At 39.1% G+C, this 22,266-nt stretch overlaps 1 protein-coding gene across 2 annotated transcripts in view; it reads right to left on the bottom strand.

The window, feature by feature from the left end:
* Positions 1-22,266, bottom strand: part of MYO1D (myosin ID) — a 172,988-nt gene that overhangs the window by 118,107 nt on the left and 32,615 nt on the right. The window contains exons 3-14 of one of the 2 annotated variants that reach the window (XM_042476429.1): positions 22,063-22,156; positions 21,499-21,664; positions 19,800-19,853; positions 18,554-18,649; positions 17,877-17,993; positions 15,241-15,444; positions 14,503-14,648; positions 14,296-14,410; positions 12,491-12,661; positions 2,434-2,504; positions 1,195-1,269; positions 974-1,106 (exon numbers count right to left, since the gene is read on the bottom strand). In XM_042476429.1, the coding sequence (XP_042332363.1) occupies positions 974-1,106; positions 1,195-1,269; positions 2,434-2,504; positions 12,491-12,661; positions 14,296-14,410; positions 14,503-14,648; positions 15,241-15,444; positions 17,877-17,993; positions 18,554-18,649; positions 19,800-19,853; positions 21,499-21,664; positions 22,063-22,156 (1,442 nt within the window). Of the gene's footprint in view, positions 1-973; positions 1,107-1,194; positions 1,270-2,433; positions 2,505-11,450; positions 11,598-12,490; positions 12,662-14,295; positions 14,411-14,502; positions 14,649-15,240; positions 15,445-17,876; positions 17,994-18,553; positions 18,650-19,799; positions 19,854-21,498; positions 21,665-22,062; positions 22,157-22,266 lie in introns of those variants that run through there. The other variant, XM_042476430.1, reaches the window with a different exon arrangement.

Consider the following 22,266-nt stretch of genomic DNA (forward strand, 5'->3'; position numbering starts at 1 on the left):
CTTCTATTGAATGCGTGAAAATATCTTGCATGTTTTATAAACTCCTTCTCACCCACCCAGGTCAGCTGTTTTACTTCAAGTGTAAAACTATTGTCACTACAGGCATCAATAGACTGGAAAAAAATGTTCTAGGAGATTTGAGGGGCTAAAATAAACAGCTGAATTTTAAAATTAATTTAGCAAAACAGATCACATTGCTTTGCTGCAAGATTAAGTTTCCTTCAGTTGCAAGTCTATAAACACTTGGAGAGTAAGTTTCAATTCTCTTTCTTGGACCTACTTCCCTGGAGACATGAGAAGTTTCAGGTTCAGAAGGAAGAGCTTTATTGTTAACTGGTATATTTCCAGACATTATTCATGTTACCTTTCACTGCTCAAATATAGGTTATCAGAAACATTGTACATTCCTTTATGATACAGACTGGTTTATGAGATTTTGAGCCAAAGCCCTCATATGTGTTCCATTACCCCCACAGATACATCTAGTGCAAGTGCAGGAGAGGATTTCTCATGTTCTGCTGGTGGGCTTCCTGCTACAGAGTGATGTATACACCTTTGGTCTTATCTAGCATGGATGCTCTTATGTTCAACCTGAATGATGGCAGCTTATTTCAACTGGTTTGGGCAAACTCTTGCAAAGAAGGGATCTACCAGTAGGGAAAATAATTCTCCCTTTCAGATCAACAGAAAACTCTCATCTTGACATTAAATCTCTGAGGGAATAACTGGGCCCGAGTTCAAAATGTCAGGGCAGAGAGCTTGTTTTTCTATTTGCAAAATACAACCAATAATGATCTTTCTTAATGTTGGTAGAAATATGACAACAATAAATACAATCTTAATACTTTTAACACGCTACATGAATTCCACACTGTTGGCACCTTAAAACTATACTTGTAAGATTACTAATAACAATGATCATTAAGATATATAGTTGGCAAAGGTAAACATTATTTACACAGAAAAGTCTTACCTTAGATGCCAAGTTGTCCACTAAAGCAATCATTGAGTTCTTAAAAAGGGTAGCAGCAGTCAATGGTCGCTTTGTCACTTCTGTGATGCTCAGCTTGCCTTCTGGCCACATCTTTTTCAGCACAAGATTAGAACTACAAAATTCAATAAATGAATTAAAAGGTCAGTAATAATTAAGTTTTAAGTAAAAATGGCACACGAAAATTAAAACTGTTCTCCTACCTGTTATACATCAAACGCTTGAAATCTTGAAATAAAGTGTCTTTATTTTTATCAATGAATCCAGTGACTGAGTAGCTGGTGAATATGAGAGAGAAAGGAAGGGGTATTTAATAGTACAGAACATTCAGTAACCATTGAGAACCACAGCAGCTTGATATACGAATGATTATAACATCATAACTTCAAAATATATATATATATATATTAGCTCAACATTCCCATGGTAAGGTATATGGGGGAAAACACCAGCCTAGCTTGCAGGTTTGTTGTAAAGTTCCAAGTGGATTTGGAAACTCACTGTTTTATATGATGATTTTCTGTTTTAGTGCTGTACTACTTTTAATCTATGCTTTTTAATTAATGTTTTATATGGTTTAATTTTATAGACAGATTGCTATCACTTTAACCTTAACTTTTTTGTATGTTTTAGCAATACAGACCTTTGCATGAAATGACAGACCCTTAGACGTTTTGAACAGGGGGATAATGCATGTAATTCCAAGGTCCTCATACAAGACTCTGTCTTCAAAAGGTAAACTCTTATAACAGCCTGTTTGGACTGCTAAAGGAGGATATTTAGTCTAGCCTGAGTAATGACTATCCTTAATTTAATATATCCACAGTGAACTCCTGTCACTAGTCCCAACCTAGCAGTTCAAAAGAATGCAAATGCAAGTAGATAAATAGGTATCACTTCTGTGGGAAGGTAACAGTGTCCTGTACAGTCCTGATAGCCATATGACCACAGAGTCTTCTTTGACAATGCTGGTTCCCTTGGCTTATTAACGGAGATGAGCACTGCACCCTACAATCGGACACAACTAGACAATCTTGTCAAAGGGGAAACCTTTACCTTTTTACCTTTTATGTCCACTATGTATCTTGGCAGAGAGAGGTACAGTGGGTCAAAAGAGATATAGAATGGATTGGTTTAACAAGATTTAATTGGTGTTATCTTTGCTTGCATCTCAGTACCCTTATGGAACATGGAAGAATATAGGCAAGAAACTATAGGTGGAGATAACTTTACATAATTTACTCTGAGTGGAGAATCTCGATAATAGTACAAACAATACTAAACAACATAACTTCAGCAAAGGAAGTTCAAAAACCTACTCTGAGCCATAGCAAAATATGCACAAAGGGGAAAAGGAAAAGATAATATCACAGTAATTGAAAAAATGTGTATAAGAATGTATTAATACGCCATAGAACAGCAAGTGCAGGAACCACACTTACATAACATCTCCAGCGTAGTGCTTAATCCGAAAGTCTCTGTCAAATTCCAGATTTTTGTCCATGGCACAAAGCTTAAAAACAAATGTTTAAGGAGTTAATATTAAAAGAGAACTGCTGAAAACTGCCAGACTCCACTCCAAAGCTCCTTTTCAGACCTGGGTAACATCTATTGCTATATCTACAGGTTTTTGCTAAGGACTGTCTCTTTGCTTATGTTGCTGTTATGTAAGGTATTTATTTATAGACTGGCAAATCTAGACAACAAGACAACCTTTTCTTTTAGACTCAGTGATACTATTCCTTTTAAATGAATAGAAAATCCCAGAGAAAGAAGAATTTTATTTCTCAACAGCCATCTGTCCTTTCTTTATTATTTTCCCAAACATCATGATCAAATATATGGGCATCCAGAAGAGTACCACCACATAAACAGTCTGATAGGAAGCTTACAGATAGTCTGTTTTCATAGAATGTAGAAAGCTTGCAGAATTTAGTGTGAATGAAACACTGAAGACTTCACAAGCTTGAACTCAGCTCAAGTAGATATGGGCCCACTGGTGAAAATTCAGCCTCCCTGGTTGTAAAGCAACCAATATGCTTCCAGGTACTTAAGACCATTCTAATCAATTGTCCTGTGCCCAGTTGTGTCAGGGTTTTGCAATGGTTATACAAAGAGCTACATTCTGAGGAAATCCTAAGTCAAAGATAAGAGTCAGATGAAAAACTCAGCTACTTATATAGAAACAAAGGAAGTAGCTATCCAAAGATGCCTTACACAAAATGAGAACACCATTTTAGCTAGCTCACTACAATTTATTCTGACAATCAGTGATAATCCCAAACTTCTTTCCCAAGGTTACTACCTGAGAACCTTTAATATGATGTATAGTACAGAGAAAATGGGACTTGGTGAGCTGTGATTCACCAAGTCTCAGTTTCTCTGTACTAGGGAATCAAAAAGGCAACAATAACATATATGCATTAGAGACGGAATTAAAGAGTCAGCAGCCTTATTGAAATCCAAGTAGTCAATACAGTCAGCCCTCCATATCCACGGATTCCTTATCCACAGATTCAACTATCCACAACTTTAAAATATTCCAAAATATTCCAAAAACCCAAACTTGATTTTGCATTAAGGGATGCTATTTTACTAGACCATTTTATTTAATGGGACTTGAGCATCCATGAATCCATGGGGGGAGAGGAGGAGGTGGGCGGTCCTGGAACCAAATCCCAGCAGATACCAAGGACCCGCTGTAAACTGCCTTTCCTTGTATGATAAATTTCTCTAAAGGAATAAACTACAGGGGCCATGGCCAACTGCCAAACATGCCTGATGCATAATGAGCAAGCTGGCAAAAGCCTTGATAATTTATTAAATTGAAGCAGATAAACCTTAAGATCTCATTTGTAAAATCTACCATCTAATGCTTGGGAGTAAGAGGTCTGCAGAACAGTTCATAATGGACTACTATTCCACCAAGTTCCATTTAAGGAATTTAAATCACAATTGACAGGTGAGAACAAAGATTCAGACTCAGCAATGGCACATGGACTAGGAAGATCAGGAAAGAGGGGGGAAGTACTTCCCAGTTGATGGCAGACATGTCATTCCCTGATTTACAGGGAGAACGTAGGGAAATTTTTGTTAAACATCCCCACCAAGACCAGTCTTAGAACCAATTGATACTAAACTGACAGACACATAATAATTGAAATTAAAGATGCTGCTTACAAAACACTACAGAAAAGCAATTCACATGACTATTGTATTCAAAGGATAGAGGAACAAAATTAGCTTCTTAGTAATAACATGGAAGACCACAAAAACAGAGGGAGACATTTAAATATTTGCTTCAGAGGGGTCCTAGAGGGAGACATAACAAAATTTATGATTACATGGATCAATGACCAATGCCCCAAACTGGAACTAAAAACTTCTGATATTGAACATTTTCACGGACTCCCCCCTCCATTCAGCAAGCAAACCACGTCTGAACATCCTCCTCCATTTTGTTCATTATTCCCCCCCTAAAAAAAAAAGCCTTAGTCTTATATACACTTACTGCCATTCTAACTCTGTCAGCAAAAACACTCATAAAAAGGAGATCTTTTAAAGCACTATCTTACTGCAGAAGGAAGGAATCAAAGGCGCGTTACAGACGCGGTGAAGGAGCATGCTAGGGTTAGGAAGGGGCGTAGAAGGGTTGAGACGGGGCGTCCCTTCCGGATGCCCCTCAACCCTAGTACAGACCGAGTCCGTACAAAATGGCGCACCTGTCCATACGGGGGCTGCTGTTTTGACGTCGCGGACGCCTAGCGTCCAGACGTCACACGGCGGAAGTGACACTGCGAGTGCGCGACTAGCGCCTCACGGCGCCACTTCTGGAGTGCAGAAAGAAGGCCATTTCAGCGTGGTTCCCAGACGTAGCAACCGGCAGCGGCAAACCGCCTGCTTTGGGCAGTCTGTAACGTGCCAAATATTGCTGGGGCTTCCCCTTCAAATTTATCATAGAGAAAGAAAACTCTACCATGACAGCAATCACACAAATGCAACTACTAGATGTCCTCTTGTCTCTGGATGTCCCTGAAGAAGAGATACTAAAAGAGGACCTCCCTTCCTCTTGGTGCAAAATGTACTCTCAAGCATCTGAATGGCAAATTATCAAGCAGAAAAGAGAGAGATGAGGAGGAGGATATTGTCTTCCCACAGAACTAGCAATTTAAATCCCCATTTAGGGTAGGGCTTTTTAGGTGATGCTACAGGGCTTCCAAATGAAGTGATTCACAACCGGTCATGACAGAGGGAAGACCCACAATCGTGACAATGTAAGAGACAACCCTATAGAAACAAAAAGAACAGCTCCATCTTGCAGACAGTGGTTTACACCTTATTGGACAACGCAATAACTTTAGACACTTGGTTGTTTATTCGTTGATATGTGTACTGTTTTCTAACAAAACCACATCCATGTTTTGTTGCAGTTGGTATTTGTGGGATTCTCTTCTGGACCACCACCAGTCGCTCCCCATGGATGCCCAAAACCACAGGACCTCAAGCCACATGCATGCACCACCATTGGGGGAAATGGGGTGGAGCCATTGACAGATGTTCCAAACCGTGGCTGGTAGGCCTGCTGAGAGAAAGGGCTAACAGTATTTTGTTTTCCCTTTGTTAAACCTATTACTATGCACAAATTGAAAAACTTAAACGAAAAGGAAGAAACTATTCTAACTGAAGGATGGACAGAACTATGCTGGCTGATATTTCTCTTTGTTACTTTGCCAAATGCTTTCACAGAGGCCATTTTCCAGTGTTTTCCAGTACTACAGAAATTGGGAGGCCTGTAATTCCTTGGGTCTTTGAAAATGATTGCCTCTGTGATCTTCTTGTCAAAATGTCTGTCATCACTTCAGTTTTCTATGTTTTTTCATGCATGATGGGTAGTAATTCTGAGATTTGCCCAGCTAGTTGATCCAAAACCATCTTGCTAGTGCAGTCTGCAGAAATTAATTGGGAAGTTGAGGAGTGAGCTGCATATTCAGTGGCATGTTTGGGTCACAAGCAAACAGCTCTAAGTGCCACAGTGTGGCACAATATGGGAACACATTCAGGTGGAGTGAGATGACGAATCCTTCTCATACCTGCTACTTTTCTACCTCAACCCCTCCCTCCAAATGTTTAATCCTGGGCCAAGTTGCAATAAATGATCCTGGGAGAGAAAGGTACACAGTTGCCAAGGGACAAAGGCTCTGAGAAAAAGTGATGGACAGAAGAAGGGTTCACAGATTTATTCCTGTTGACTGCTCTTCCACTTGGAAGTGGAAGAAGGGACACACTCACCATAATGAGTGGCACTGCTACAGCATTCATGAGCTGTTAGATCGAGAGACTTGTGAAGGAATACATTTTTGTGCCTCACTTCACACTTTTCAAGACACTGTTCCTTATATAGAAATTCTCTTTGCAGGAAAATTGTAATAGATGAAGCACACTTGATATTACCCAGATTGGAAGGAGGACAGCGGCAGAATTCTAACATTCAAGTTAAAAGGGAGGGGAAAAAGCAGAACACACAGCCTATCATAATCAGACAGAGGCAATGCAGAAGAAACTTCCAATTTAATTCAGATTTCCATTTTGTGAAGTGGAAAAAATACCTTGCTGTGCTGCATAGATTTTGTTATAGCACCAAAAATAAACAAATAGCAAGCAGATAGTGCATTGGATATACAGTCTGAAAAACTAGGACACGAGTATGTAGGGCATAGCAGCCCCTCAGAGCTTATCTGCTCCAATACAGAACCCAATATGATTCACTGGGAATCAGTGAAGCATTAATTTTTGAGGCTTGGAGATCACTATCCCTATAAAATGTATCAGCACAAGGTGCTTGATGCTCTTCAGAGACATTGATGTCAACATCTTCAGTCTCCACTGCTGCTTTCAATAAGGCATCTAAATACCTGGGAGATGCAACATCAGTTCCACTTTGCTTTGAGGGATATAATTAATAACTCTAAGGACAGAGACACCTGATTTTCCCCTCTAACACATATATGAAATACAGATATAGTGCTGCAGTGGTAAGGACTAATGCATTTACAAATACAAGCCTGTGTTCCATTAGAAGTACACAGAAAACACTGAGAAACTTAGCTTTCATGTAAAATAATTGAATAAAACACACATTCTAATATCCTTCCCTCAGCACTGAAATGTGTATTCTGAAAAGCACGCAGAAAACGTTTGGTGAAAGTGCTTCTCTTGACACAAATTCCCATAATCCATCCACCTCCAGATCTAGAAATCTCCTTCCAGAGACTGGATGCCTCCAAGACTTTGTAGCGGTATAGGCTAGTACAGGATTTTAGAAGCTCTCCTGTTCCTGTTCTCATTGCCCTGAAGTTCAAGCCACCGCTGAAAATGGTCAGAATGAACCTAACCTAAGATTGGTGCATAAAAATATTGAATGCAGCACTAAGCAGCAACATGATTGTTTTCACAGATAAATCATGGTCTAATGTTTGGGAACTTCAATACCTATAGCCTCTCTACATTGATTTTGATACTTCACTGGTTTGATTCTCTTGCAGCTTTTATTGTGTAGTATATTCTCAAAAGCCACTCCATGTTGAAAAAAACAGCGGAAAAGACTATACTTGGAACCTGGGACATTCTGGTGTAATTCAGATACATGGGAAATCTCATCCAGCTATAGATGACCCTTTGCATCCTCAGATGAACCACTATGACAATTAGCACTTTGATTATCCTGGGAGGTCACTGACAGTTTGAATAGTACTGGTCTGTACTCTCAGTGACTTTACTCATACCACAACCATGGATGTCTTCTTTGTGATACAGAATGTAATTGGGAATATGTTGCTATGCCTCTGAAAGATCTACAAAAGACAGATAACCCCTCTGTGGTACCAATGGCCCATTATTTCAGATCTAGGATTATTTGATCTCCCTTGTCTTCTTTAGAGATTAAAAAAATGCAACATCCCCACAGCATCTGTGGTTTTAATTGTATAGTCTGTATGGTCAGAAAGTGTCAAATTATATGTCTGGTGAAATCTTTGAATGAGGACTTAACAGCATGATGAAAACAAATTACCAAAGATGTCTTTGTCATAAAGACAGTATCATTACATAACTATGTAACTATTCAGACTACTGATCAGAAACAAACCTATCTTGACACAACAAGCCAAAATAAACAACAAAAGCCTTTATAACAACATACCATTTGGCAACACATTAAATACACATTGAAACAATACAATAAAATACATGCATATTAAATAATAGTAATAATAATAATAATAATAATAATAATTTATATTCCGCTTAAACACTCAGAATCCAAGCAGATAACAATAAAACAAGATACAGTTAAAAATTCTAAAAAAAAACCTATCCTTCCCCCCCGTATAAAAGCACAGTAATACTAAAAGGAGATTAAACCAGAAGGACATTAAAACAATAGTATAAAATAAACTATCATGCACAAGATACTAATTAAGGAAGTCCCCAACACACAGAAATACTCAATGAAAAAACTCAACTACCACAAGTTTTCTCATCCTTTAGTGAGAGTGAAAGATCAATGCTACCCGTCACTCTTCTTTTTCAATGAACACCCCAATGATTTTTGGCACTGGATACATAATATGTAAAATGCAGTGCTTTCAGCACAGAACCAGTGAAGTTTTTGCACATACAATTTCTATTTAAAAAGTTCCAATGGAGGGGGGAATCATAGAAAAGTGGGCACTAGCCACTCACAACTTCACACAGTGAGATGAAAATGTAGTTCTTAAATGTGAAATGTACATCCTTATCATAGACCTGAGACCTTCTTCAGGTGCCTGTTTTTCAGTAACCCCACTAGATATGATATGATGGGTGAATGAACATTTTCAATAGTTGCAACCCCCATTTCATCTTCATGGAGAAACACTGTGTAACTTCCTAAGGCCCTTTAGATACGTATGTGTTTTAGTCCATTTATGATTCTCTGCTTCTTGAGTTCTCACTACATCATATGGTACTGATTTTTAGTTTCATAGTTACAGTACTTAATTTTTAATATGCTCAATTTCACATTGTAAACTCCTCTAAGAACCTGTTATTAGTGGATGGGCTATAAATGTAGTAAAATAAATAAATATTTCTAGACACGTTAATATATGACCATGAGAAAAGTTCAGAGAGTCTTCAAACAGCATGAGACAGCTGCTTATGCTGTTGGAGACAACAGGTATCTTATCAGCAGTTGCCCCTTAGACAGGATATAGCCATGTTAGTCTGGAAAATCAGTATGCAAAGGGATCTGAAAGAAAGAAGTTTGTAGCATGAGCTTTTGTAGACTTGAGCCTACTTCCTCAGATGAAGTAGGCGCAATTCCATGAAAGCCCATGATACTAACTTCTTTCTTTCAGTTAATCTCAAAGGTGCTACAAGATCCTGTTGCATACCTTTTAGAAAGGGGAGAAGTTTACAGGAGGGCCATTGGCACTTGGCTTGTAGTGAACAGGATCCCCGAGCCTAAATTGTAGCTAGAAATTCAAAAGGATTTATTTGGTTTAGGATTCTTCTTTTCCTTCTTTGCCATACTCAAGGGTTAAACAAACCATAGTTAAGTTAAAACAGCTTGCTGAGTTCAGATAAAACAACAAGCTGCAATTAATCAAATACAGAAGAAAAGGCTTCAGGCCCCTTCCTCGTATGTATATCAGAAGAGAAAGGAGAAAGCATATGGGCCTGAAATTCACTATGGATCATGGTTTATCCTGTGATCGTAAATCATGATTTACTGTGACATCCAAACTTCTCCACTGTGTGGCTGCTTCTCTCAAAAAGTTATCCATCAAGCCAAATTTATACATAAAGTCATTGCCATAGTGTTGTTCTCTTATTTCTCATATATATATATTTTTACTGTAATGACCTAGACAATAAATACAGTATTTGTGCGTAAGATTTCCCTTACATGGCGAGGGGCTGTGAAGTAATTATAAAGATACTGCCAAATTAGAAAAGTGCCAAATTAAGAGATGAGTGCGTGGGCTTGACATTCTTCAGGCTGTTGCTTGTGCCATAAAGACATTGAAAACGTTGCCAGTACCGACAGTGCTATAGGTGTTATAAAGACACTGACTAATTAAAACACTGAAAAATTGAAAGATTGCTGTGTGGGCTTAAAATTCTCCAGACTGTTGCAGTGAGTAAGCTATTACTTTGCTTTGCTATCTCCTAGCAAACACAGACAAAGAGCTTGGGGGGTTCTGGGTACAGTTTTTAAAAATGATATCTCTTTGTATTTATTCGGAATAAAAACCATCTAATGTATGAATTTCAGTTACGGTTGGAGACAGATCCCATTAACGGCTGGATTTTGTATTTTGAGAAGCAGGAGATTTGTATTTTGAAATCTGCTTTGTCCCTGCATCCTAAGATGCAAAATGAAATCTGCACAGCACCTAGCAGAAGTTAATCTAATTAAGTCTGCAATCTCCTCCTACACTGTGACTAAATACAGACTCCGTGGCTTCAGCATCAAGCTAGTTTTCTCTCTCCATTTCCCTCCCCTCTCATTTTAACATACAACCTTATGAACAGTTCTGGACACCTGAAAGCACATTCATTTATTTATTTTTTGACATCTTGCTTTGTCTTATTAAAGGTACTGCCCACCAATGATTTTTGAGGTCCTTTAATTGTAATCAAACATTAATGCGATTCTATTTGCTGCCATGCAAAAAATTAGCTGCTTAGGAAATGTCACATGAACTTAAACTGGACCGCTATTGGTTGTAAGTGACATCACAATTGTCTAGTCAAATTCATGCTCCTGGATATTTTCTCCCCATAAAACTGAAAAGGTTACAGCTCCCTCTGCTGGACATTGGAGCAAAGTGGACATTTCCAAAGCAAAAACTACAAGTCTATTACAATGCATCCTAGAGCACACTCCAAAACATTTTAAGTTGTTGTTGTTCTTGTTCATAGAATAGTAGAGTTGGAAGAGACCACAAGGGCTGTCCAGTCCAAACCCCTGCCATGCAGGAACTCACAGTCAAAGCACTCCTGACAGATGTCCATCCAGCCTCTGCTTAAAGACCTCCAAAGGAGGAGACTCCACCACACTTGGAGGGAGTTTGTTTCCACTGTGAAACAGCTCTTACTGTCAGGCAGTTCCTCCTAATGTTTAGGTGGAATCTCCTTTCCTGTAGTTTGCATCCATTGTTCCATGTCCTATTCTCTGGAGCAGCAGAAAACAAGCTTGCTCCATCCTCAATTGTCTTATTTTTTAAAGGTGGTTTGTGATGAGTTACCACCACATTCCCATTTGTTTCAGCAATAATCTCCACATTTGTTCCCTTAATCCTGCCCTGTATAGAAGAAAGCACCCATTGTTGTTGTTGTTGTTGTTGTGTTCCTTCAAATCATTTACAGTTTACTGTGACCCTAATGGGGTTTTCTTGGCCAGATTTGTTTAGAGGGTGTTTGCCTTTGCTGATTCTTAATCCACATCTCCGCAACTGCCTTCACCAATGCCAGCTAGTCTCTGATGCCAACAACCTTCACATTTGCAAATGCACTCCCCCATCTTGCATCTATTCCCATGTTTTCAGTTCTCTCCAAATGCCTTAAGTAACACAGGTAAAGAAAGTGTCAACAGTTAAAAGTGAACAGCTTTAAAGGTGGGTCACTTATCTAAACTGCAAGTATTTTAATTTTGTTGCTGCATGATACAAACATGACTCTATATTCTAAGGACCCATGCATCCAAAAGGTAAGGGCTCTAGAAATAAGAGCTGCAAACCAACTTGAAGGCACATAGGCAATATCACCAGAAATCTCAATGAATGTGACTTAAGTGAGATGTATAGTGTGTTTTTGTGCCTTAGGACAAAAGCCCACTCCCTTTCTGCTATCAAGGTAATCAGGAGGAGAGGTAGCAATGGCTCTTCCATATGCTTAGGTCTACCTCCATGATCTGCTGATCTTCATAGCTAAGATTCTAGTGCATGAGCTTGCTTCCCTCCCCCCCCCCCCCCCCGGCCCACCAACTAAATTATTCTTTTTTATAAGTATATATGCCTGCATAGAGAAATAGTCTTATTTCTCACCACTGAATAGTTTTGAGAGTGATGTAAAAATGCTTCAAAGAAGCAAGTAAACCAGGAGGTCACAAACACTGGAGTTCCCTACTGTCTTCCTCATGATGAACATACTGTAATCAGGGCAACTTGTACCTAGTTGATTTTTGGTGCATATGGAAGAGCTATTTTTGTTATAGAGTTGTCTTCCCCCCCCCCCCCCCCCCCAATAAACTATTTGAACTAGGGTGGAAATCATGGAGCTTTCTACATGCAGTCAAACTACAACTTTCAGGAATCCTAGCACACCCTATGTTGAGGAATGCTAGGAATCACAAATCAGCCATATGATCCCCACTCCCAATCCAAACAGATCTTTTTTGATATAGTCAAGTGTCACAATAGTTGACAATGTCAGTATAGAAAATGCTTTTTGTACCTTTCTGCTGGAGAAGTGGGCATGTTTGCCCAGTTTGTTATTAAGGGCCTCCAGGAACATCTCATCAGTGACTTTTCCAACATTCATGCAGGCGTCATCCAGATTGGCAATGATACCTTTATGCTGCTGCTCCACAAGATCGACAATGATCTGATTGTTGAAGTAGTCAATCTACAAAACATTTGAGCAGTAATTTTGGCAAGACCGCTACAACTAAGTGCGAAAGAGAAGATAAGCTCTTTCTCACAATCCCCATCTCAAGGGTTTCATAAACCGTCACTCACTTGCCTCCTCAAGGACCTGAACAGCACACATGTACATACACTCTATTCTGGGAACTGATAATAATAATTGGAAGAGTAAGCATCAGTTTAACCATTCTTCAGATCCACCTTTACATTAAAGTACTTTCACTCTCTACTTTGTGCTCATTGGCAATATATATGTTTCAAGTTCAATACACATATTTCACACAGACTTTTTCAACCCTTTATAGCACAGTTTCGAAAGGGCAGACTAAAACTGTAGTGATCTGGGTTTTGACTACATCATTTTAAGACATTCTGGTCTTGCTTTTAAACCACTCCAGTGTTACTTTGGCTGTGTGTTTATGGTCACTATCCTGCTGCAACGTGAGCCACTTGCAGATTCCTTGCAAATTGAAACAGATTTTCCTCTAGGATTGTCCTGTATTTGGTTCCATCTACCTTGTCCTCAGTCTTGACCAGTTTCCCAGCCCCTGCTGAGGAAAAGCATCCTCACAACCTGATACTGCCATCACTATGTTTCACCACAGCAAAGGTGTACTCAGGACAATGAGCACTGTCAGCTTTGTGTTGTCACATACTGTATTTTGTAACCAGGCTAAAGATTTTAATTTTGATCATATCAGACCACAGAATACTTTGTCTCCCAAACATCTTTTGGCAAATCCAAACAGACTTTTTAACTCTTTTTCCCAGCAATGGTTTTCTTTCCACCACTTTCCCATAAAAATCAGAGAATTTGGTGATGGCTATCCCATGGACAGTATCTCCCATCTCAGTTGCATATCTTTCCAACTCCTTCAAAGTTACTATGGCCTTGTGGTTGCTTCTCTGACTAATGCCCCTCATTATCTTGTCACTGCACTTTGCTGGATAGACCTCTCTAGGCAGAGTCATGGTTGAATGATATTATTTTCCATTTTGTAATAACAGATTAAGAGCGTCCTAGGGGATGTTCACAGTTTTTTTTAAAGAACCAAACCCTGTTTGGTGCTTCTCCACATCTTTATCCCAGACTTTTTTGGATACCTCCTTGCATCTTCATAAGGCTTTTGTTTAGATATGCCTTCGAACAACTCTAGGGCCTTCCACAAAGAGGTGTATTTACTCTGAGATCATGTAACATTGCTGACAGGCAGACTCCATTCAACTATTTATTTAACCTCTGGAGGCAGTGGGGTGCACCAGAGCTTATTTAGCTATGTCACAGAAAAGGGGTTAATACATACACAAACAACACATGCAGATTTGTTTTGTTTACTTAATTTTGTGGCCTACTAGAACTATTTTGCACCTTCAGTGTTGGGTATCTTGTGTAGATCAAGTGGTAAAAACTCTAAATCCATCTCAATTCCAGGTTGTACCACAACAAAATGTGGAAAAGTCAATGAGTTGTGTGTGAATATTTCTCCAGGGTACTGTACATTACTGTCTCTTCTGAGTTTAATATAAATAACCAACATAGCTATTCACAGATGTAGAATCACTTACTCCTTTGAATGTAGATAGACATTTGACATACTCTGTATATCTACTTACATGCTTCCAGGGAATCCCCTCACGCTGGTATTCTTCCTGCTCTTGCTTTAAAACAAGCTGGATGAAGAGCTGCTGAAGCTTTTCGTTACAGTAATTAATACAAAATTGTTCAAAGCTATAAAAAAGGAAGATTTTTTTCATGAAATGTGCAGTTCCTAAACTACAAACAATTTAAATTTCGTGCTCAGCCTTGTCAAGACAACTTACCTGTTATTATCAAAGATCTCAAAGCCATAGATATCCAGTACCCCAATTACTGTGTTCTTCCCATGAACTGTGGTGTTGTAGTCCTTCACTGCAATTACGTCATTGATGTGCATCACAATCCAACAGAAAAGGCGCTCATATATTGCCTTCAAACCAAAGAATATCAAGGGTCATTTTGCTCTCTTTCTCACAGCTCAGGTAATCAGCATACTTATGTTATTCCAAGATCTAACCTAGTTACAGCTAGACTGAAATTCCAATAAGGTTTAAGCAAACAAGCTGTTAACTAGTGTGCTACTGCAATTTTCAAAACAATTAGCATATCAGGCATATTAATTCTCAAATTCTTTCCTGTAATGTAAATTTAAGTATTTCACTTCTGCAGCACCCCTAGTGTTTTTCACTGAAATGAACCTACAAGTGTGCATGTTTGTGTGCCATCCCTTCAAATCAAGAAAGAATCAGCTGTTTCCCTTAGTGGCTCTTCTCAACCTATATAAATTATATCAGCCAAAGGGTTCTGGAATCTTAATCACCTCCTACGACCTCATTTGTCTCCTCACCCTGCAAGGCACAGAACATCTCAGAGCCAACTTCCAAACAGCCATTGGTCTTGAACATTTGTGACAAGTAGAAAACAATGTGAGTAAAGAGGAAAAATGGGGGGCAGAGAAGCAAACAACATCTATAAGAAGAAGACACAGCTTAAAATAGGTAAGACAGACTACATTCATTCACCTTTGCAAATGCATCTCTGCCATAGGTAGCCTCCTGTTCTGTGTGCTGCTTATCAATAACATCCCGGCCAGTAGCAACTGTTCGAAAAAGCAGGGCCTTCTCCACCATGTCAGCCTTGGTTGACAGGAGGTCTGCAATGACAGAGACTAGTTTGCTGTTTTCAATCACTGGTGTCTCTCCATCCACAGAAAACTTCAAATTGCCCTGCATAAAAATTGGAAAGTGAGGGGTTTGTTCATTCTGCCACCTAAACTAATGGAAACACAATTAAGACATTGCCAAAATTTTTGAGTAGATGCAATTTCTTGATACAATCCAAACTGAAACAAGTGATAATCCATTTCCAACTTTGCCAAAATGTACTAGGAGATAGACTTCAGTTTAGTATACTGTATGTCAGTAACACCTAAATAAGAAAGATTTGAGTCTAGGAAGACACCCAATATTCATTGCCCATGGCGCCATTTCTAACATGTGCCATTTAAATTGCCTCCAGTTAATGTAGGGACAGGCAACGGTGATCTTCCAAGTGATGTTGACTGCAACTCCCCTCACCACTGCCTACGCTTGTGATGGCTGATGGGAGCTGCAGTCCAAAACCTAATTCTTTAATAACCTCTTTTAAACTTTTGTCATTATCTGACCACTTTACTCTGTGAGAGGGCCTTATTGTATTTTTTGTTTGTTTATTTCTTTTTCCTCAGTGGTATGGAATCCGATAGTTCTTTTTAGAATTTTAAATTATGTGACATATTAATAAATTTGAAATAAACTAAATTCTCTCCACTGCCAACATAGAGATGTAGCCCGTCCCAATAATTTCTTGTTTCTTCCACAACTTCCTTTTGGCAAGTGTTCTGAATTAATCCAAGGGGGGGGGGGGAGTAAGGCTAGACATCTTTGATATTTGTGCTGTTCTCACTTCCTTGGGCTAGAAGAATATGCATATTCACATTGCTGAAGGTATCTGGAATGATTTGCTATGCATACATCTTTTTTTTGCAGAAGGCCAGTTCTCTGTAGCTTGACACTGTTTAGGCTGACTGGGAATTGCAATAGTACATGCTGGTCTTTGACCATAATAAAGAATTTCATTTCATTTCATGCTGGCTTGGATTAATATCTTATTAATACCTTCTAAATGAAGTTTGCCATTCTGCACTGCCTCCATCAAACACAAGGGATTCCCTACAGGATTATCAACTGCAGTATTATGGAAGCAGCTTCATGAAAGTCCTTGACCGGAAGGTGGTCCCTAACTGCTGAAAAGCATCAGGTTCAAATTCCCCTATTCTCTCACACACAAAAATGCACATTACTCCTTTGAGACAGAGTCTTAAAACTACCACCCCATTTGATAAAGTCTAGGACTACAGCACCTAGGAAATATAAGCCAGGAAGTCAAATTTATAGCGGCTAGGTGCCGAGAAGGAACAAACAGGGAAGATGAGTTCCCACAGGTTAGGAGAATCTCAACACTACATGAAAAACAGAGCTAGACTTAGATCTTCTGGAATTCTGTTTCAAAACAAAAGTACTCTTGTCTGAATTGAGACTTGAATGTGAGCTAATCTATTGGGAGTATTAGGTTAACAGTGTGCATTAGCCCAGAGTATCCTATTCCTACCTTAAGGAAGGGATTCTGAGCCCTGGTGGCGCAGTGGTTAAATGCCTGTACTGCAGCCATTTACTCGAAACCACAAAGTTGCGAGTTCAAGACCAGCAAAAGGGCCCAAGCTCGACCCAGGCTTGCATCCTTCCGAGGTCGCTAAAATGAGTATCCAGACTGTTGGGGGCAAATTAGCTTACTTGCTAATTAGCTTACTTGCTGTTCACCGCTATGATCTTTGGAATAGCGGTATATAAATAAAACAAATTATTATTATTATTATTATTAAGATTATTACAAGCAAATCCTAATGACGCATGTGCTCAGTTTTGGAGGCATTCAACAACCTTCCTCATTTATATTCAATAGGGAGAGTTGGGCAGGAGAACATTAGAAGCAGTCTGTCTATCTGTCTCTCTCACACATATAATAATATGCTCCATCTGTCTAGGGTTGTCAGGTTTAAAAAATAGATCAGGGTTCCTGTGCCTTCTCTCTGGCTTTGCTTCGCGAACGAAGATTCAAGAAGGACTCATCCTGCGCTTTGTACAAGTGGGCTGAAGACTAAAAAGGCCAATCCGGGATAAACAGGTCCGGTTGCAGAAAGCACAGCGGAAAGTCTCCTTGGGTGATGTTTCCAGGTTGCGGTTCTTTCTGCATTTTCGTTTCTCTTCGAGACTCATTCGGCCTTAAACAGTTGTGTATAAGTGAGTTTCAGTAAGCACTGCTTGTCACACAAGCTCCACCTGCTGAAATTATCTCTTCCACACAACTATTAGCCCTGTCCTCTTTTTCACCTGGCAACTTTACACTGGGCCTAATACAAAGAGCAAGAGACATGATGCCTTTGTGTAGAAACTAGTCATCTCCTTTTCCATGCCTGCAGCTTTGTCACTATGTCTCTCGAAGATCTCGTTCTTATTTCTGGTCATCCCTCAGATCAGCATGAAGACATATCTGCCACATTCCTCCCCAAGTCAAACAGCACATAAACCCTGTTCTATATACATGGTGTCTTCTCTCTTACCAAATGAAGAATGGCAGCAAGAATTTTGTAAACTGTCTGAACCTCGTCTGGTTCAAAGCCAATTATTTTCATGGCATCAGAAACAGCTTTGAAATCAGCACTATCATGGATGGAACACTGAAAAAGGAAACAGCATTGGTAAATGGGTCACCAGAGAATAAATAACACTGCATGTTAAACACTGGCAGCTATGGTGCAATACAAGGAGAAACAAGAAAGGCATTTTTGTATTTAGTGAATTAGGAGAATCTACCAGCAAAAGAAATTCTGCAGATGCTGCACAATATTTTATTTGAAAAAAAATCACTGTCCTATGCATTTAAATATGCGGTATTTCTTTAAAATACATTCCGACCCAAACTGGCATAGGTTGAGCATCCCTTAATGTAGCTATATGAAGATAAATATAAGTAAGATCAATTGAGAGCTATTACCACTTGATCAATATGTACCACTGCAAGTACTTCATAAACTATGTTGCACGCTTTTATAAGCGGTCCTTTTTAAAGGTGGATCCAAAAGGAATGGTAATGACCTTCATCCATCAGAAACACTAAGATGGCATTAGTACATAAGTGCTGCTCAACCCCTAACCACATAGACTAGCATGATACAACCAGTCTTGTCATAGGTGAAGAGTATCAAAAGAAACAAAGACTTCTTCAGATCACCCTCACCTTTAGTTGTCCACCAGCACCAATGTAGCTATATGAAGATAAATCCTTCTGTAAATGTAAAGAACGTAGAAGCTGCTCAGAACCTCCTTGGAGTAGCTGTAGAAGTAAGACAATCAGTTATCCAAATAAATCAGCACCACTTTTGATCTGCATTTATAAAATGCTTAATTTTTAAATATTGTCATGAGAAGACAGTCTCTGCCAGTAGTAAAAAGAGGAGAAAGTGAGGGAAGATGAAAGTACTATTATTTCCTCAGTCTTTAGTATCTTCCACCTGGAATTTCCCACAAGAAAACTTCAGCGTTTCCTCTCTGCTCTGGCCTCCCATGATCAAAGATGGAATTTTGAGTGAGATGGTCTTCTCGCTCAATATTTGCCTTCAGTCCATGGCTTAGTTTTTGATTCACATTTAAGAACTCATTATCATTTTTGAAGTTACGAATATTTCTCTTGTGTCACAACAGATAGTCATCTCAAGGTCAAGTAAGTGTTAAAGTTTACTTGTTTCCTCTTATTTGTTTTAACACTTCCTTAAATGTGGAAAGGAAACAATGATATTCAATGCTCCCACATTCCTTACAGTTTTTAAATATTTTGAACAGAAGTCAAAAAGATGAAGAGATACTCATTAAATCAACGAGCCAGGCTGCAGTAAAGTATGCCTACTTCATCAATAAGTTTGGATAGAGATGCTTTAGCAAGGGCAGGAAGCTGAAACAGGGGACATCACAGAAACACTTTCCAACTGGACCTTGTTATACATATTGTCATTTTGAAAGGGACTACCCTAAAGGGCTACTTCTGCTTCATTGAAGTCTAGGACAGGCATCTAGTTACCATAATTGCTTACAGGCACTGAAACCATGAAGCAGAGAGAAATTATTTCCATCTGTATGTTAAAACCAGCATGACCACCCCTCCACCAAAAACAAAACAGAACAGAACAAAACAAAAACAAAATAAATGAAAATAACTAGCATTCTGTCTCAATGCAGCCAGCCTGCCTGGATCTGTAAGCTTCCCTTATGCTTCCCAGAAGCATGATTAGTATAAATAAATTTTACATCTTAAACAAGAAAAGCATACTCTACACGAATTAGGAAACAAAGAAAGACACATGATCTCAGAATGATTAAGACATGCAAGGAGGAGCACTGCAAATAGCAACCAGGGCAACTTTCCTCTGACTTCACAGACAATAATAAGCGAGCCTCACAGTTGCAATACTAAACAAAGAACCACTCACCTGGTAGAAGGAATGAAAACTCCGCTCTCCTGGCTGCTGTACAATTACCCGTGACTGGAGAGACAAGTAAAGTTGGGAATGGGAAGATGAAAAATCTTACCAAATGTCTTTTTTACTAGACATTTCTCATATCTTGCTACACAGATATTCTTAGCAACATCTAACCAAGATTTTGGAGGGCTCAGGACAGAACTCCAGAGTAGAAAATGCTTTACTTCCAGGTGGGGAACATTTGGTTCTTTGGATATTTTAGACTGCAGCCTAGCTAGCTAGCTAGTGGAAATTCCAATCCAAAACATCAGGAGGGCCAAAGGTTCCTCAACCTTACTTTGCATTAATATAAATATTATATTAAAGTCTTAATAACAAATACTGTATTTTAAAAGATGGAAGGTTAAAGGGAAGTTCAATCTTTTTTCCCTCTTTTGTGGCAGAGATTTCCATCAGCAAATTCATTGCTCTGGAGGACTCTGTGTGTGTGTGTGTGTGTGTGTGTGTACCTCCAAGTCACCTGTCAACTTATGGCAACCCCATGAATTATGTGGCGTTTCTTAGGCAAATAATACTCACAGGTGGTATTGCCAGTTCCTTCCATGGAAATATAGCCTATAGCACCTGGTATTTGTTGGCAGTCTCCAATCCTAGTACTAACTAGAGTTCACCCTGCTTAGCTTCCAGGATCAGAAGTGATCAGGTGTCATAGGATATTTAAACCCCTCTGTTCAAACAAATATTAAGTCCAATTACAAGATGCCATTCATTAATACTATCCAGACCAAAGCAGTCTGGCTTCATCAGTGCGTTGAGGTCTATTTGTCCATATTTCAGCAGAGTATTCAGTACCATAATTTCACAAACTGTCTGGTACAAGGAACCTAAGCTGTGATAACACTTTGTAATTACAGGTCAGAACAGCAGCTGTTTATGAATAGAGCCACATAACGTACTATGGTAAAGTGGGATGGGGCGCCAAATGGGCTTGCCCCCAAATTACCAGGCAATTTAGAACAACAAAAAGACTAACAAAAGCAGGTGAGGCACTACCAAATTGGAAGTATATTAGCATTTGGGTGATCCAGGATTTCAGAGTTCTTCTTGGGTATACAGATTCTGTTCCAACCAAAAGGATGATCTTTAAAGATATGACATGTTCACCAAACCTAAAAACTACTGAGATTTTTGCATAGCTTAAGTTTTTTAAGTTGTGGGAAACCAGTGTCAGTTTTTTGCATTTGTCCATTTTCTGTCACTATGACTAGAGCAGCATTAGTATTTAAGATCCTGGTGAAGTATGATAAAGAAATATATGTATTCTGCATAGAGAACTCACAGCAACAAATGCATATGCTTTAAAACAACACACACATACAAACACAACTGATGCTGTCACTTATGGTCATGCAGAGAAAAGCAGCCTCATCATCTCTTACTCACTGTCACAAAATATTCTATTTTAAAACCATGGTATCTGCTGTGATTTTATCCAGTGGAAACCTGATAAGTTAAAATCAATTTTGGGAGGTGGGTGGGGAAAGATGGCCTCTAAGAAAAAAGCATGTTCTTATCACACACAGGAGTTCTCTTCAGTTTTCTACCACAACTCCAGATGCATATAATATATAGTTAACTTCTCACTGTTTGTAAAACTAGTCTTTACCCATGAAAGACCAAAGGAATTTACATTGCAAGACCATCTTACCTTTTCCAGCAAGTAATTATTGATGTGCCCACCTATTGGGTCTCCTTTAAAATCAAAGTTGATATCCATATATTTTCCAAATCGGCTGGAGTTGTCATTGCGGTTAGTTTTGGCATTCCCAAAGGCCTCTAGAACGCAGTTGGATTTCAGAAGCATGTTCTTCACCCTTTAAAGAGCAGACATGTATAAAAAGCAAAAGAACAGGAAACCGGGTCTAGACATTATGTATTCCTAAGCTTGCATAACAAAATGTTTTATAAGCAAATGGCAGAATTGCTACAGGATTTAGCAGGCTCTGCTCATACAAGAAGCACCATGCCGGACCTAGGATCCTGGCTCAGCATGAGGCACACTGAGCTTCGGTTAACCTAAAACTTTCAAACAATTACAGCTGAACTATGCTCAGAAACCAATACACCAGGAAGGGACAACAATGATCCATCTGGCAGCAGCAACCTATTGCTTAACCTTCCAGCTGTTATTCAAGAACAGTCCATGTGTCATGCAATATTTCAAAATTGTTTTATGTTTGTTCCTTTTCCTCCAAGGCCATGGATGCCTTACCTTTCAACCTCAGCTCTTTGACTTGGATTAGTAATGGCAGCTATGTATTGCATGATGTATTTGCTTGCTTCTGTCTTGCCTGCTCCACTCTCACCTGTGGGCCCAGATAGCAGAAAGGCATCACAAGCAAAACATAAACCAGCATGCTGTAACAGCTGTAAACAGGGTGCACACATCACACACCATATCATTTTCATATCATTT

Source organism: Sceloporus undulatus, chromosome 6 (assembly GCF_019175285.1).
Source record: "Sceloporus undulatus isolate JIND9_A2432 ecotype Alabama chromosome 6, SceUnd_v1.1, whole genome shotgun sequence".
NCBI classification, from domain to species: Eukaryota; Metazoa; Chordata; class Lepidosauria; order Squamata; family Phrynosomatidae; genus Sceloporus; species Sceloporus undulatus.